Genomic DNA, 17388 nt, shown 5'->3' with positions numbered 1-17388 from the left:
TTCTACCGTAAGAACAAAGGTGCCATACTCAGAGGATAAATCTTCACTGATTGCTTCAAGATGCTCTTTAGAAGGAACAAGATGACCGACTAAATTTAACATACTCACACAATGATGAATTTTCAACAAATAATCATTCATCGTTAAAGAAGTCTTCTTGATATTTTTAAGTTGGGTCTTATATTGAGAAATCTTGGCACGAATTTGAGCAGCATAATAAAGATTCAGAGTGTACCAAACTTGTGCTGAAGTTTCACAATCAACAACCCTAGCAAGAACCGTCTCGGACATGGAAGAGAGCAGCCAAGACACCAACAGCTGATCCTGTTGCTCCCAGTTCAAGAAATCTTGATTAATCCATCCTACGGCTTCATCTGCGACACTAAGAAACTTCAACAGCGGAGAGCTCGAATCAGAGATGAAATCCAACAGCTTGTGCCCTCGAATCGTCAAAATGGCTAATTTTCTCCACGGAAGGAAATTAGAGTGATCAAGTCGAATTGAGATCGAATGGCTGAAAGAAACGGGACTAAAGCACATAGAAGAATTGGAAGCTTCAGCCATGGCGGACAAGGAACCGCTTTCTCCAGAATCTTGAGGCTCTGATACCATATTGAGTTTCAAGAAAGAAGGCTGAGATATTTTCTAATGAATGAAAGTAATCTTTTTCATTATTGAATAAGCTGTACAGTAATATCTTAAATAGCTCACATAACCTCTAACTAATTACAACTAAGGCCAATGCCTTACTGACACGTGTACACTAATCTAACTAACTAATAACATCATAACTAATCAGTTATCTCTAACAGTAAATAATCAATTTATTAATGTATAAAAAATAATACATCTTATTATGTTTTGAATTTATATTTTAAAATCTTAATTCATTTCTCTCTCTTCTGTCGTTCATGGGTCTGCCGTTTTCTCTCTCTCATCGGCAGCCGTTCTTTTTTCATATCGTCATCGTTGGAGATCACAAATTACAAATTTTAAAGTTTAAAGCGATATAAGTATACTTATTATTATGGCTAATTAGTTACTAGATTATATTAACTTTTTTCTTTTAAAAAAGGAAACTAGATTATTGATTATATTAACTTTACTAATATAATATAAACACTTATTAGTTCTGCACATAAATCTAGGTTTTATCATCAGAATATAAGTTTTGTTTCTTCGTAAATTTTGGATTTACTCAGTAAATTCATAACTTTACTAATATAAGATAAACATGTCTTAGTTCTGCTCGTAAATCTAGCATTTACTGTACAATAAATCTAAGATTTTTTGTTATTTGTAAATCATGGATTTATAGTATAAATCTAGGATTTACCATCACAACATAATTTTTGTTCCTTCCTAAATTCTGAATTTACATAGTAAATATATGATTAAATCGAGAATTTATCATCAAAACACACATTGCGCTTATTCGTAAATCTTGAATTTAAAGTGTAAACCTAGGATTTACTGTTAATGGATTATATTAACTTTACAAATATAAGATAAACATTTTAATTATGCTCATAACTCTATGATTTACAATGTAAATTCATGATTTACCATTAGAACACAAATTGTGTTTCTCCGTAAATCTTGAGTTTGTAGTATAAATATAAGATTTACCATCAAAACATAATTTATGTCCCTTCATAATCTCTGATTTATAGAGTAAATTTAGAACTTTACTAATATAAGATAAACATATTTCAGTTCTGCTCGTAAATATAGAATTTATCGTCTAGGATTTACCATCAGAACACAGATTGTGTTATTCATAATCTTGAATTTCCAGTATAAATCTAAAATTTGCTAACAGAACACAATTGTTATTCCTTCGTAAATCTTGAATTTACGCGGTACATTTAGGATTTACCATCATAACATATAGTTTGTTTATTCATAAATTCTAAATTTACAGTGTAGAGAGCGAGGAGATAGAGAGAGACAGAGTAAATTTTAGGATTTAATTTTCTTTTTTAATTAGGAGCATTTTTAGAATGTTAATTTAGCGTAAGTTCGGGTTTACACTCATTAAGGCTATTTACTTACTAATTATAAACCTTTTCTTACTTATTTTTATTGCAACATTTTTAATCAGGCAGTACATCCCTTAATCTCCCTTAATTTAGAGAAAAATACATGGTTTATGATGTTTTTGTGCATGCCTATTATTTACATTGTAGCCTCTTATTTTTAAGTGGAATAGCATAACTAATAGCTTTTTACCACCTTGAGTGGATTTTTTTGTATTTTTCCCCTTAATTTAAGAGGCCTTTTAAAAATTATTTGTACTTTTGAAACATATCTTTTATTTTCTAAAATGCAAGACTATTAAATGTAATTTTGTATTCAAAACTTGCTATGTTCAACAGATAATATAGCTAATACATTTAGTATTTTGGGTGACAGTGGATTTTAAGTATAATCATATCTAATTTATTGTATTAATATCTTTTTCAAGGGAATTTATTTTATTAATATCATTTTCTATCACCACTTCATCATGATCCTCCTAATTCATTAAAATAGAACTCCTCTTTGGGATTCAATACAATTTTTTTATATTCTCTAGTTTTTTCCCCTTGTAAGTTTCTCATACCTAGATTGGTATATTCAAAATTTCTCTTAGACATACACATTCTTAATTAGTCAAATAATTAAGGAATACGCATTTGTGAAATGTGATTGAGATAGCGTGTCAAGATGACGTTGAGGTCACATAGCTATATAAGGTCGAGGTGGTATGAGGTTGACTTGAGATCGCACACCAAGACAAGGTCGAGGCCATGCATCAAGATAAGGTCGGGGTCTCACGTCAAGACGAGGTTGAGATTGCACACCAAGACAGGTTTTGATCACAAAGTATTCTCTCCATTGGTGTTTAAACAACTTAAAATAAACATTTTGCATTAAATGTAATTATTTATATAAAAGTTTTAGTTACTATGCGATTGAGGCTTGATTATCTATGTGAACTCAAAAATTAATCTGTCAATGTTAATTGCCAACAGCTAAAACTACTGAAAAGTAAGTTCAATGATGGAAAAAAAAAGAGTGGGGATCAAAGTGATATAATACTCATAATTCAAGGACAATATTAATTATCTAAACATTTTGTTATGACTTATGCACCCTGTTTTGTGTTCACTTTCTAATACAAGAGTAATTCTTCAGACTTAGTTTCTAAATTGATCAATTGGAGTGTGATTGCAGACTTGACCAAACATTAAATTATCACCCACCAATTAGGCAGCTACCTCAAAATTGAAGTCTTCAGTTTGAACTCTCTCACCCTGAGTTATTTTATTTTATTTTTCTCATTTTGAGTTAGAATACATTTGGACTAGATGTCAATTTTCAACATGGATTGTTTTGCAATTTGAAGTTTTATAGAAAACAATGGATCTTCACGAATAACTTCTCAAGTAATAATATTACATGTCCACATGCAAAAACTATTAATATAAGGATTGGGAATGGAATTCAATCTCGTAACTTTAAGAATTTTGAAACCCTAGATTCAAAGTGCCTTTTTTTTTTTTCAACCCTTGGTTTCATTAATTATTTCTAGAAATTATTGGACGTGTACGTGCACACACCTTCAGTGGAGATCACAAAATAGTGTGATCTTCTAATAAAATAATGCATAGGCAACATCTTTTGTGCATTTTATTATGAACACTGTAAACGTAAAATAAGGTTCCTAAAGTCTAGATTCTAGACGTAATTGTTCCTTAGGATGTGCCTGCATTATCCGGCGCATAAAAATCATAAACCTGATGATCGTATGGGAAAGAGCTAATGAGCTTCATTTGCATCCTCCTCAAATTAGCAGCAAACTCCACTGCTTGATTCATGGCTGCTCGAGCACCCGCCAAGGCCTCCTCAAGCTCTGTATGTGTCAAATAATAGCTGCATATTTGACCAAGGATTTGATCGTGCCTCTCCTGAAACTTTTCTGCTCTTTCTTCAGCCTGTTCTAATGCTTCATTTATGATCCTTAGTTTTTCTGTCGTGATCCGTTGTCTATGCCATCTCTTCGCATTAGGGGCGAAAAGAAAGAACGACGTTGAGAAGCCGATTATGGCAAAAAGTACACGACCAAAGTCCATGGAGATTGTGATTGTTGAGAGAGGAGGGAAAAAATTGTTTAAGGCCAGAAGAAAACGTGGGAGCAAAGCAGAAAGTTGGCACATGAAAAATACCTTCCTTTGGTTGGGGGGGCATTGAGCTACTTTTTGGCTGCTCTTCCTCTTCCTTGTCATTTGGGGGAAAATACATGAATTTCCTTGTCTTGTGAAATACTATTAAAATATACCTCGGACACATTTATATCATTAGTTTAGGATTCTATTACCAAAAAAAAAAAAAAAAGGAACAACAAAGAAAAAAGAAAACAAAAGAAGATAAACCATTTCAATCCATCGGGAAAAAAATAAACTAAAGAAAATGATGAAATGTCCATGATTTGCTGCACTCTTGATGTTCTGATTCACGTTGCAGGTAAAGAATTTTGCTGACGGATCATCATTTTCAGGAAAAAATTATAGCGATCACTAATATAAAATTATACTTTAAGAAAGTCAACTGCGCATCCGGGGAATCGAACCCCGGTCAGTACCGTGGGAGGGTACTATGATACCACTACACCAGATGCGCTTGATGCCTAGAATTTTCCAATTAATTAATTTAACTTTTTTTTATGTTGAAGGAGAAGTGAAGAAACGTTCTTTTAATGAGGAGAAAGCTACGGAAAATAGGAAAGGAATTTGTAATTGTATGTGTATATGAGCTTTCCAAATTTCCCAGGATTGTTTTGCTCAAAAAAAAAAAAAAAAAAAAAAATCCCAGTACTGTTGATGTCTTCTGTTTCAAAACATAAATTGAAAGATTTTTTTTAACATCAAATCAATGACAAAATACTTATGTCAAGCAAATCAAGGTTATTTATTTATTTATTTATTTTTTACTTATTTAAGTTGAGAAAAATCAAATTATGCAATGGCAAAGGCATCTGACGAGTAGTAATCATTTCTTAGTTGCGCATCAACTTTAAGGCCCGTTTAATTCACTGATTTAAATTTTTAATTCGAGTTAAGATATAATTTTATATGAGAAATTTTTACTGTAACAAAAAAGTTAGATGTAATTATTTCTAAGAGATTTTTACTTTAATAAAACTCGAATCGGTGAAATGAACGAAGTCTTATACTAAATACTTTGTGTTAAGCAACCCAACTTATGCAATGACAACAAAGGTTTCCTGACCAGTTTCCCACAGTGATTACTAGTGTACAGTACAATTAAAACCTAGCTCATTCAAAAAATTGATAATGGATCGAACTTAAACCTCATTTTTTCAACAATTTAGCTGTTATTCTACCCCTAACAGTTCTCACATCTGGACTACGGTTTCTTGGCTTTCTTTTCCCTAGCTTTCCCGATCTTTGCCCTCTTGTGCCCATTGGCTTTGGCTGCTTTGTTCGGGATTGCATTCTCTCTAAACGCTGACGGCGAATCTCAGGATCAGCCCAGCCTTTTCCCCAATCTGAGAACCTTGAATAAGATTGGGACTTCATCTCAGATAACTGCATATCTGCCTCAGGGTTAACATAAAAAGTTTGCTCTCCCTTTAACCGCAGAAACTCCAGACCAAGTTCTGTTGGCTCTGGGATCTTCAACTGAACATGGGTCTGCTTTAAAACAATGCATTAAGAAAAATGAGACCAGAATTGCAAGAGACTTCCCTAAACAGTAATATTGAATGTGATGGAATCAAGTAATCACAAGCAAAGCAACATTCTTCTCTTAAGGCAGAACATCAAGCTAACAGTTATTTAGTAATATTATTTTCTTTCAAATGTGAGCCTTTATTTATAACAAGGCATTTTCAGTCTCTTAGCTACAACTTTTTTTTTTTTTTTCCAAAGCACAAGACTTGGTTTTGTAGTATCGATTGTGTCAAGTAAAAGAGAATGAACAACAACATGCATGTACTTGAACTAGCCAAGAGAAGGGGAAAGAAAAATTATACCTTGCCATCTCCTTCTCTGATTAACCCTTTACCTTCCATAATTCGTGCAAGACCTTGCCACCAGAGTACATCGGTTGCCGTAAATTTTTGAGACTGCGAAGGAATCACATGATGAATTGACAACAATTAAAAGCGTGAAAATGAATTAAAACAGATGGCAGAATGGAGATATAAAAGGGAAATAGAGATCTAAATACCTGCTCCCTTATTTTGCTGACAAACATCCTGAGGTTTGGCTTTTGCATGAATCTCTGTTGTGTACTAGTACCATCGTAGTATGATGTATCTTTGCGAGTAATCTGTGCCTGTGGTCCAAGATATGCGCTTCGTCGGATGAAAAAGGAAAAGCATAATACATTTACAAGAAGAAAACCAAATGACCGTATCTATGAGCATTAAATACATTCAGCAGTTTTTTGGAATTTAATAATTTACATAGTTTGGCTATCTGCTTTTAGCTGCTTCAGATCAGAAAAGCATTTACAAGGCAGGTGTTTTCTTTTCCTTTTTCTTTCGTGGTGCAAAACAACAAGGAATGCAAGCAAAGCATAAAAGAATTAAAGAACATGGTATGTTTTGATATCAATAGAACTATTAATAGTATAAAGTTATCTGATAAAACGGACAACAAGGAATGCAAGCAAAGCATAAAAGAATTAAAGAACATGGTATGTTTTGATATCAATAGACCAATAGTATAAAGTTATTTGGTAAAACGGCACATCTATGTGACTATGACAACAAAAACTTAGCCCCCGTTTGGTTCATTGATTCGAATTTAGTTGATTTGACTTTTTGATTTGAACTGTGTGGTTAAAAATTGTTGTTCAAATTGGCATTTGCATGTGCAGTTAAAATTTTAACCTGAATGAGGAATAAAATTCGAATTTGTTTGGTAGTGAAAAAGTAAAGAGAGTGGACATCTTTTTATTATTCAAAAATAGTTTGAATGATTGAACTTAAGGGGTAACTAAACTCTAAGTTAGACAGTTTAACTCGTGGGGAATATAATTCGGACTGCGTGCTTACCAAACAAGAATTCAAACTGTGCTCACCGTTCAAACTTAGTTGAATTGAGCTAATCAAGTGAAACAAACGGGAGCTTAATCCTCCATACTATTTACCCTAAAAAGTTATTTACAAAAAAAAAAAAGAAAAGGTTTACTGCTTACATGATAGGCAGCAATAACCTGCATCAAGATATCTGCCTCCTCTTTCAAATTCTGCATTTCTGGAGGTCCATTAACACACACATCACACCTGCACAAAATGGGTTTCACTAAACGCAAAAGACGATGTTTCAACATGAAACAATGCCGACCACAACCCTTGTTTATGTAAGATACCGCAAAAAGATATCTTTGAAATTATGAGATTACAGATAGTATGCATTAACATTTTTTTAGAAGACATGAGAGAAGAATGTATCATTTGGTCTTTTGTTAGAAGGTACATCAGCCACATGAAGGTACAAACAGATAACTTCTCTTTTTACTTTTCAGATAGAACGTATTTAAGATTACACATAAAAGTGTTAAAGGCCATAAAACTAAATTTAGTATCAAAAGTGAACATAGGATAGAAAATCAGACGTACAAGAGACACTTCTCATCGGAGAATTTTTCTCCAAAGTACTCCACAAGTCTTTTAGCCCGACAGCACGAAGTATTCATCCCATACCTGCGAAGAAGCAAAAATACTCATCCATATAAACATAATGTAGGTGTAATTTTCAGAGCGAAATAGCGTGCGACAGAAACATAAAGATGGGATAGAAATAAAGAAGACAAGAAGGAAAAGTCATTATAAAACCTGAAGCAATCCGACAACATCTTGTATGCTTGCCTTATCTGCTCCTCACTTCTTTTACTAGGCAAAAGTGATGGTACTCTTTTTAGGTTTGCAACCAGAACTGTTGAGAAAACCGTAACAGAGCTTTTGTTACATTTTATTCTGTATCAAATCTCCAGTGAAATTCAACTAAATTAGCACTAGCACCTTTCCCATGTCTAAAAACTTCACAATAGAGTAGTATTCCATGAAGCAAGATGAAAATATAGGATGAGAAAGGAGTCCAAGGAACAATCATGAACTTTCAAGTAGAATATCATATAACATGTGCATAAGTCCATAAATAAACAACGAGAAAGCATAATTGATTCAGTCTGCTAAGTTCGCACAAAAAAGATAAATCAACTTACTGCAATCTGCTAACTTTCCATCCCTTCCAGCACGACCAGCTTCTTGATAGTATGCTTCCAGACTCTGTATTACAACTAAAGGTTAAAAGAAGCTCATTACAACAATAGTCTAAAACTATAAACGCTAGGGAACAAAAAATGACAAACTAAAAGTGACACAAAAGTGACATAAGTGGTTGCTTAGTAACAAAAATGGCCTCAAACAATTGAAAGAAATGCTAATAATTTTTTTAGAGGGAACAGAAAAATGATGCAACACTGATTTACCATATAGCCATAAATATAAATGCACCAGGAATTAGAGATGGACACGATAAAACATCAAAGAAAATCCAACTTAAAATGAACACCTGTGGCCAACCATAGTGGATAATCCTTCGGACATTTAACTTGTCAATCCCCATTCCAAAAGCAATTGTTGCTACAATGACCTGCACGTCAGGGTAAAGGAAAACATCAGATGAGAAACTATAATCTCTATCTCCAAATTCGACATTAAAAGAAAAATTAAGAAATTCAAGAAGTTAAATATCATAGGTTTATTAAAAAAAAAATTTTTTTTGATACAAAAATTTCCATTACTTGGGCATAATAGTTGGTAAATGTCTTTGATGGTAGAAAAAGATAATCTAAAGTGTAAAGAAAGAAGACAAAGAAGAAGAGAAAGACAGATGAACAATAAAGTTTAGACTGTCTAGCATCCTTGATTAAGTCTGAAATTCATACCTCTAGCGTGTTTTCATGAAACTCCTTGTGAACGTGCCTCAGATGTTGTTTTGGCAACTGGACGAATACGCTTGTAAATTAGTTGCATCCAAATAGATGACATACTTCAAGGATAGCATAGACTATTTTGCTTCAGAAAACAGTTTTTAGAGAATACTACTAGAAAGTATGTGCTGAATCAAATTTTATACGAATTGGAAAAACAGGGCCTATCACCCACCTTGGCATGAGGACATATTTAAATTTTTTGAAACTGCTTTAAAGATCCATTCAATCCCCAGCCAATTATATTCAACCCCAGAAATGGTTATGCAGCCAACATTTCTCAAGTAAATTCAAATATGCTCCTTACCAGTCTCATAAGATGACAGACATTTGGGCATTTATGACACGAATTCTTATTCAGATATTGAAATTGGTTTAGTAAGTAGTGCGAAGATCGCACATTCGATTGTCACAGGACATGCGTATAACACCATCCATATAATCTAAAATGCTATTATATCTAACACATACCGTTGCATTATAAGCAGCAGCCTTCACACCACACCCACAAAGAAACTTGGAAATATTCAAAGTTTCTTTTCTTGTGGGAACGTATATAATAGTTGGTCCTTGTCCCAAGTTCTGATTAAGAAATTGATGTCTATCTTCCGGTCTATTTGGTGGATCCAATGTCTCAGATGGCCCAGTGATATTCCAGTCACAATGAGGAGATTCTGCACAGAACTCTCCGAAGGCAACTGCAGAAATAGACACAGAATATTAGAAAACACAATAATATCCAACAGTGAAAGCAGATTACGAAGGTTTTTTAATAACAAAACCAAATGATATAGAAAAAAGACAAATGCTAAATTGTGAACATCAATACCATCCCAATCGTCGACGCTTTGAAAGACATCAACCTCATTTTCCAAGTACTCAACCGACATTTCTTTTCCCTTTGAAATTCTAGAACCATGTTGCTTTGTTGGATAAACTCCATCATCACTTTCAGAGTATCCCTCCTCGACATCACTCAAATCATTTTCAGAAATAGCATCTACCTCTGATATGCTATCAGATGCAGTATTTGATTCTTGTAAGAAGATCATTTGTTTCTTTTCACCAGCTTTTCTTGTTCTTGCATATATGTTTATCAATTCTTGGAAATCCTTCTTATAAGAAGATGGCGAAGATGTTCTGCTATGTTTAACCTATAATACAGAAGCAACTATGGATGTTAGTAAACAGAGATAATATTAGAGGAAATGATGAAACATCAAGACACAGCAGTGTAAAAAAAAAATTGTTAAAAGCTATTAGGAAATACAATAAGCCATCTATTTGAAAATTTCAAACTCTGGAACTATACAGAGAATAAAAATACTGAAATCAGGAAAGGAAAGAAAACGGGGTACTCACTGAAAACCTCAGGTTTGGCCGAAAAAACGAGGTAACTACAACCTTTGTTTCTTTTGACATGGACAATGACTTTAGAATATCTTCTCGAACCCGTACTGTGGCAGTAGCAGTTAATGCCATCACTGGTATATCAAACTTTAGGAATTTCAAACTGCTAGCCCTAAAGTTTTCTCGCAGCACAGACAATTTCCTGAAACATATGAACACATGCAACAGATATTTGTGATAAAACTTCAGGGGACAACAAAGACAACAGTAGGTATTTCGGTATTCATGTTAGCATATGAATATGAATGACAAAGACATGGGTAGTCTCAAGAAAAATGATGTTTTAGCCATTCATATTAGTATGATACCAAGTGTAACACAAATCAAACAACTGACATGGTGCTGATGTCAAGAAATACGACAGGAAAAAAAAAACTTATGGAAACTGACAAACCTGTAGTCTGGTCGAAAATCATGACCCCACTTGGAAACACAATGGACTTCATCAATTGCAAATAGTGCAATTCCACAACTTTCTGCCAACCCCTGAAGTGGTTTGATCAGTCTGTTGCACAGCAGATTAACATCTTAAGTTGAAAAAAACTTGCGCGCACACAAATCATAAAACAAAGTGTTATAGATATCTTAACTTAAAACTGTCTCAGGGCAAACATATATTATGCTATACATGCCCCTCATTGCTTTCTTTTCTACAGTACTATCAGGCTGCCCAGATCCAAGAAAGCAAGCAGAGACCCCATGTTTTGCCAGTTTTAAGCACTGATCATGCATCAGGCTTATTAGCGGCGATATCACAACCACAACCTTTCCTGTCAACAATGCCGGAATCTGGAAACACAAAGACTTCCCTGCCAAAAGGTAATTGACCATAAGGACCTGCATTCCACCAAATACAATCATACAACAACAAGGAAGCAGAAACAAAGGCAAGCAGATAATATTTACCAGAACCCGTCGCGGCAAGAACAAGACAGTCTTGGCGAGCTAACCACGCCGTCAAGGCCTCTCTCTGAAAACCTTTCAAGGACAAATAACCAAACTGCTTTTGCAATAGACAGTTCACTTTCTGTTCCCAATCTGCCCCAATGTCTAGCTCATCTGAGCAATCAACTGGAATCAAACCCGATGATCTCTCGAGGCAATAATTGTCGCCCGAATAAGGTTCTTTTCTTTGTTCCACAACCCCAGTCACAACTCTATTGGCTTTATTTATGGATTGGAAATGTTCCAATATGGTAGACTGCCTCTTTTGACCCGAAGACTTGATAATTTTTGCGGGATTTGTAGAAATACTACTACTAGTTGCGGTATGATTGTTTCTGCGGCATCCATTCAACATATATTCAACTGCATCATCAACTGATGGACCCACTACTTTCACTGCCTCAACGGCATTCGAATTCTCGAACCCCATTTCAGTCAATTTTGCAATGACTTGTTTTGAAGAGATATTATTATTGCCATTCATGGTTTGAAAATGTTATCTAAACAAAGAAAAACCAAGAAGAAACGCAAGTTAAGCTAGGAACTAGGACAGCATCAAGTGAACTCAACATACCTGAAATGACATGAAAAATGAATTATAATTGAAAATAAAGTAACGAAATTTGGTAAAGTAAGTGTTCTGATTTTCTTTTCTTACCATTTCTAAACAAAACAAAAAAAGCCCTTCAATTTTTCTTCAATAATAAAACGAAAAGGTATGGAAAAAACAAATCGATTTATTCTAAAATGAAAGGGTCAGTTCAGCTGGTGAAAAGTTATATAAAAGATGAAATATTTGAAACCAAAAAGTGTCGATTTATTATAATTTTGTCAGATATCAGGAAGCGAGGATTAACAACTACGAGAAATAATTCTGTACTTCCAAATACTTTGAAATCCAACAATCTCCAAATGAAAAAGAAAAGAAAAGAACGGAGAACACAATCGCGAATTTACAAGGAAAAAATCCAGAAAGACAAGAACTTGGGTTAGAGAGAGATCACAAACCTAATCGTAATTGTCGAATTGCCGAAAAAAAAAATGATGTAAATCGCATTCGCCAAAAGCTCAATCCCTCGGATAAGCCAAAACAGCGGCAGCGCGAAACTTGAAACAAGAATGAGGGAAGTCTTCTCCTCTCTTAAGAGTTGGTTTGTCAGACGTATTATTCATATTATTTTAAATAATTAAGTGTTATTATTATTTTTTATAATGGCAATTGTATATTTTTAATGTGATATAAATAATATTTTTTATTAGGTATTTCGGATTTTTTTCCCTCGAATAGCAGAATCGCAGATTACCATTTACCATGGCGTCATGTTGACAGGGCCCAAATAGCCCCCGTTAGAGCGTGGTGAATTTTAAAATTAAGAATTTGAATTATTGTTAATGTTTTAAATTATTCTTAATTTTTTTTTTTGAAATATCAATTTGAATCATAAATTACAGTTTAAATTTTAAACAAGAGTTTAGATTGTTAAAATAAACAGGGATATAGATATTTTATATTATACGTGTACTAAGGAATTTACTGTTCATATCACAGTGTAATGAACAATGTCTTTCCCGTTTTAATCATATTTTTTTCTTCCGTTGAAATTTTAATTACCGTTATGTCCTGTTGAGTGTAAATTTACTATATTACCCTTCATTTCAGATTTTTGTGTTTCTATTTGCTGTGACCGTTTTGGTCATTTAGTGATGATTTTGGTTTATTTCGTTTGTTTCTTTTTTATTTGTTTTCCTTCACTTCTTTATGTAGTGGTCTCTCTCTGTCTCTCTCTTTTGTTTTCTTCTGTAACCTTCTAGAGTTCTTCTTCGAAATTCAGCCTGGTTTTTTTTTCTTTTCGTTTGTTGATTTCGACGATTTTTTCTTCCTTTTTTTCTGTAGTCATTTATCTCTTTCGTTTTTTTGATTCTGTAATCTTCTACGGTATTTTTTTTCACTCAGATTGGGGTTTTTTTTTTTTCTTTCTTCCGTTTATTTTCTTCTGCAACCTTCTAGATCTGTTATTATTTTTATGTACTTAGATTGAGTAGGGTTTTCTTTTTTTTTTTTTTTTTTTCCGTTCCTTCGTTTCCACGATCTTCTAAATATGTGTTTATATTTCTTTGTTTTTAGATCTACTTTTCTCTCTTACATTTTTTTTTTCTTCTGCAACCTTTTAGAGCTGTCCATTTTTTCAAATTTTTGCCCAGATTTCTCTCTCTTTCCTTCAGAGGCAAAATTTTTCACCTCCCTCTCAGTTTCTCTGCCGTTTGAGCGGTCCTTTTATTGACTCTTTCTTTCTTCTTTTTCGACGTTTCTTCTATCTCTTGCACACAAAAAATGCTAATCCTACGGTTTTATCTATTAGCTTTATTCCTTTGTTACTCTTAAAACAATTTTTTTTCGGCAAGCGAGTTCTAAAACTGTGAAATTCGATTGAAACTGATCCAGTTTTTGGTTCGGCCATTTCTGGAAAAATATATAAAAGAATATAAAAAACCCCTTCTTTTTCTCTGATAGGTACTGCTTCTGTTGGGTACCCATTTGGCACTTTGGCCTATTCTTCTCATGGGAAATCCGGGGCTTTACCCCAATATATTGAATTTTCAGTTTCCAGTTTTCCTCTTCATCTGGAAATTCTAAGAAGTAACTCTGCTTCCATCACTACATCCAAGGTATGATTTTATCTTCTTTTTTTTTTTTTTGCTCTGGGGGTAGGATTTTATCTGCTCTGAATTTTGTTAGCTTTAAATTTACTTGCCACTCAAATTTTTTTCTTAATTTTTCTTATTATTACAATCCAATAGTGCACGCAAATTTTTGGGAATGAAATTACATTTGGAAAAAAGGTTTCAAGTTTTTGTTGCATACGACTTTTTTGATGTTTTAAAAGTTTCCCAGTCTTATCCGATAAATATCAAAATTATGTTTTTTTTTTTTTTTAGAAAAAATTATGGTTTGGATATAGAGCATGAAAGATATATTGTTATTGTAGTTTAACAAGTCAAAATTAGCATTTTTTGTCCCTTTACAGTTAAACCAGTAATTGTTTTCTTCTCGATGCAGGGACTAATAAGTAGAATATGTTCTGCACCTGATGCTGATGATTTCTTCCCTGAGAAAGTCTCAACACCCATTCTTGATTTGGTTGAAAGTCCTATCAACTTGAAGAATTTGTCTTCCAAAGTTAGTCATTTGAGGCCTTTGAAAACATCTGTTTTGGCATGCTTTACTCTTAAAAGCTTACATCTTCTGGACTCACTACAGGTTGGTCTATGCAGGAACTGGAACAATTGGCCAATGAAATTCGTTCCGAGTTGATTTTTCTTTCTTTAACATTCCTATCTTCCAGTTAAAAAGAAGAGCACGATGAATCTAATAACTATCAGTGTTTTATATTGTATATACGTTTGTATATACATGTAAATATATTTTGAATTACAATACTGCATATGTATATATTTATAAATATGTAAATCTTTCACATGATACAACATTATATTGCGAATAGATCTAATATGCATCAATGTTTTATACTGTATTTGGCAGCAACGCGCGAAATACAGCTCGTATTATCTAAATTTGTACTTGGTTATACTAGTTTCCAAAATGTTTTTTCATTCTTTTTTTTAGTGACCCTCTTAGATTATCATACATTCAGCAATGTGAAGGAATTTTATAACACAAATCTAAACATTTTTTTTTAACTTTTCTTAGCATCAATTTAAACAAGTTGATTTTGTTGGATTATTTTTATATGGACTTTCATAATTATAATAATTCACTCTGTAATTAATTAAATCATCTTATGGATAATTGTTGAATGTAAATTAACACATGCATGTACATATAATATTGGTCCATAATGAGAGAACAATTTAATTTCTAATGTGCTTGATGTTGGGAATAGTATCTTAGAATAGGATATTTATTATTTAATTAATAAAAAAGTTTATTTATTATTTTATGTGCATATATTTATGAATATTTTATGAATATCAAATGAAAATTTCGTGATTGTTTATGTAATCTTAAACATAGTATATAAGATTTATATACAAGAGGATAGTGTTTAAGGATAATAATAAAAAATATTGTTCATGATGAATTTAATTAAAGTTCAGAATCTTTAATTAAAACATTATTAATACATGTCATTCCCATTTAGAATGGAACGGTGTTATCCGCACTGTTAATATGACGAGATATTGAATGAGTGTATTTCGCATAATAAGATTATGTGGAACAAGGACACAAACACAATATGAATTTCTAATAATTTTCGTTAAAGCATAGAAATTCTAATTGAGTCTACCGATAGTCATATATAGGATGATCTTAATCTTGAGTTCTTAACAAACTCCTATTTATGGATTTATGTCTTTTGATTTACTCGGTACGGATTCTGAGACCCTGAATCTTATTCCTTGTATTTTGGAGACATAATGAAATAGGTAGCTGAGAATGTTATTATACGAGATGGAATCCATTCATTCTTAAGAAAGAAGTAGATAAATAATTCTTTTGAGTGTTGATTCGGTACTTGGATTAGTAAGAGCGCTCTGGTTTATGAATGTGTTTTATGAATCACTATCCATTAGAGAATCAATGGTACTCAAGGATGCAGATATAATTAGAGAGGTTAACGGATTTTACCTGACTCTAATTATGAATTATTTATGGAGGATTGATCTATATGTAATGACTATATCAAATGGGCACTTCACAATTTAGAAGTAATTAATGTATATAATTTTGAGAGTTCAATTCTAAGTTTATAGTGGAGTAATTATTAGAATTAATATAATTAATTAATTAATTAAAATATTTAATTAATTATTAATTTTATTGGAGCTCGGGATTATAGGTCCATTAGTCCCTGCGTCGTCCTTGTAATTTTACCAGACACAAAGGGTAAAATGAGAATTTTAGAATTACGAAATTTTAAAATTGAATACTCGAAAAAATAATTAATTGAGAATTAATTATTTAAATAATGTGATTATTTAAATTTGAATTTGAACACATTTAGATTTATCCATTTAAAATTATTTGATAAGTTGTTCAATTTAAAATTCAAATTAATTTAAGTTTGATTTAAATTCGAATTTGAATTTGAATTAAAATTGGACTATTGGATAAAGAATAAAATCTCTTCCTTCCTTATCTGTTATTGGCGCCACACACAGGGTAAAACCCTAATGATGTGGCCGGCCAACTAATGGATAAATAGGAAGAGATTTTTTGTTCCAAATTTAAAATTGGAGATAGAGATTTGATTCTGTTTTGAAGTTTAACTTCTACTATTTAAATATGAGAATGATAGAAAATTGTGGACACAATTTTTGAAACAGTTTTTTGCCCTAATTAGATTGGTGGCCGAATTTCTCAAGGAAAAAAGAGAGCAAAATATTTTTCTCCAAAAATTTCACATCGAGCATGCGTTGGTGTTTGTGAAAATTCAAGTGTTTAAGAAACCTGTTTTGTCTCACGTGTGCCCCCATACACGTCTACCTGTAATCAAGGAATTGACGTGGAATACTTGGGTATTCTAAACACAAACTTGGAGTAAGGACTGTTCGTGGTCAAAGAACTCAAGTTATTATCCGAGTCGGTTTTTAGGTATTTTTCCGGATTGAGTTCTTGATGTAAATTAATGCGATTAATTTATTCGTACATAAATTAATATAATTTATGGAGTATCTCAAAAGTTTTTTTGAAATTTTTGTTATACACGATCTGCCACTCCCTACGCTTCCGCAGCTGAATTCGATTCAGTTACCAACAATTGGTATCAGAGAGGTCTATAGACGATATTAATTTATGCTTCGATTATTTGATAATCATAATTAATATATTAAATATGTGATATTTAATTATGTATGTATATGATGGGTAGACACTTGCATTTATGGATGTTTATTTTAATTCATATTGATGAATGTATGGATGGTGAATTTGGTCGTTAATTATATGGTTCCATGGATCGGTTATATTTATTCATTGATTAAATTATTTGTAATTTTATT

General features: G+C 32.6%; 1 protein-coding gene, 1 long non-coding RNA gene and 1 other non-coding gene across 4 annotated transcripts; 1 reads left to right on the top strand and 2 right to left on the bottom strand.

Annotated features, from left to right (window-relative positions):
* Nucleotides 1-4594: 4594 nt before the first annotated feature.
* Nucleotides 4595-4665, bottom strand: TRNAG-CCC. Its single transcript has one exon. It is a non-coding gene; the product is annotated as a tRNA-Gly (tRNA).
* A 560-nt stretch (nt 4666-5225) lies between these two features.
* On the bottom strand, nt 5226-12469 carry LOC21386406 (ATP-dependent DNA helicase Q-like SIM). 2 transcript variants are annotated; one of them, XM_024171009.1, is made up of 16 exons: nt 12376-12469; nt 11329-11867; nt 11012-11231; nt 10817-10927; nt 10375-10564; nt 9842-10166; nt 9484-9710; nt 8968-9024; nt 8592-8672; nt 8242-8305; nt 7853-7952; nt 7637-7720; nt 7213-7300; nt 6238-6345; nt 6041-6133; nt 5226-5702 (listed from the first exon to the last, which is right to left on the bottom strand). In XM_024171009.1, the coding sequence occupies exons 2-16, from the start codon at nt 11849-11851 to the stop codon at nt 5358-5360; spliced, it is 2616 nt and encodes an 871-aa protein (XP_024026777.1). In that variant the 5' UTR covers nt 11852-11867; nt 12376-12469; the 3' UTR covers nt 5226-5357. The 2 variants fall into 2 exon arrangements, with proteins under 2 accessions (XP_024026777.1, XP_024026778.1); XM_024171010.1 differs by having other exon boundaries at nt 5226-5699.
* Nucleotides 12470-13538: 1069 nt separating this feature from the next.
* LOC21386405 lies at nt 13539-14732 on the top strand. Its single transcript, XR_002902922.1, has 3 exons — nt 13539-14034; nt 14426-14545; nt 14627-14732. It is a non-coding gene; the product is annotated as an uncharacterized LOC21386405 (long non-coding RNA).
* The last annotated feature ends 2656 nt before the right edge of the window (nt 14733-17388 follow it).

Source organism: Morus notabilis, unplaced genomic scaffold (assembly GCF_000414095.1).
Source record: "Morus notabilis unplaced genomic scaffold, ASM41409v2 Scaffold1790, whole genome shotgun sequence".
Taxonomy (NCBI): Eukaryota; Viridiplantae; Streptophyta; class Magnoliopsida; order Rosales; family Moraceae; genus Morus; species Morus notabilis.
This window is presented reverse-complemented; position numbering and strand designations above follow the sequence as displayed.

Excerpts from the sequence above, each read along its gene's own strand:
- LOC21386406 (XM_024171009.1), bottom strand. The coding sequence starts at position 11,851 with ATGAATGGCAATAATAATATCTCTTCAAAACAAGTCATTGCAAAATTG. Across the intron at positions 11,232-11,328 it reads TCTTGCCGCGACGGGTTCTG|GGAAGTCTTTGTGTTTCCAG; the intron begins GTAAATATTATC and ends ACCTTTTGGCAG. Across the intron at positions 7,953-8,241 it reads TGGAAAGTTAGCAGATTGCA|TTCTGGTTGCAAACCTAAAA; the intron begins GTAAGTTGATTT and ends TTTTCTCAACAG.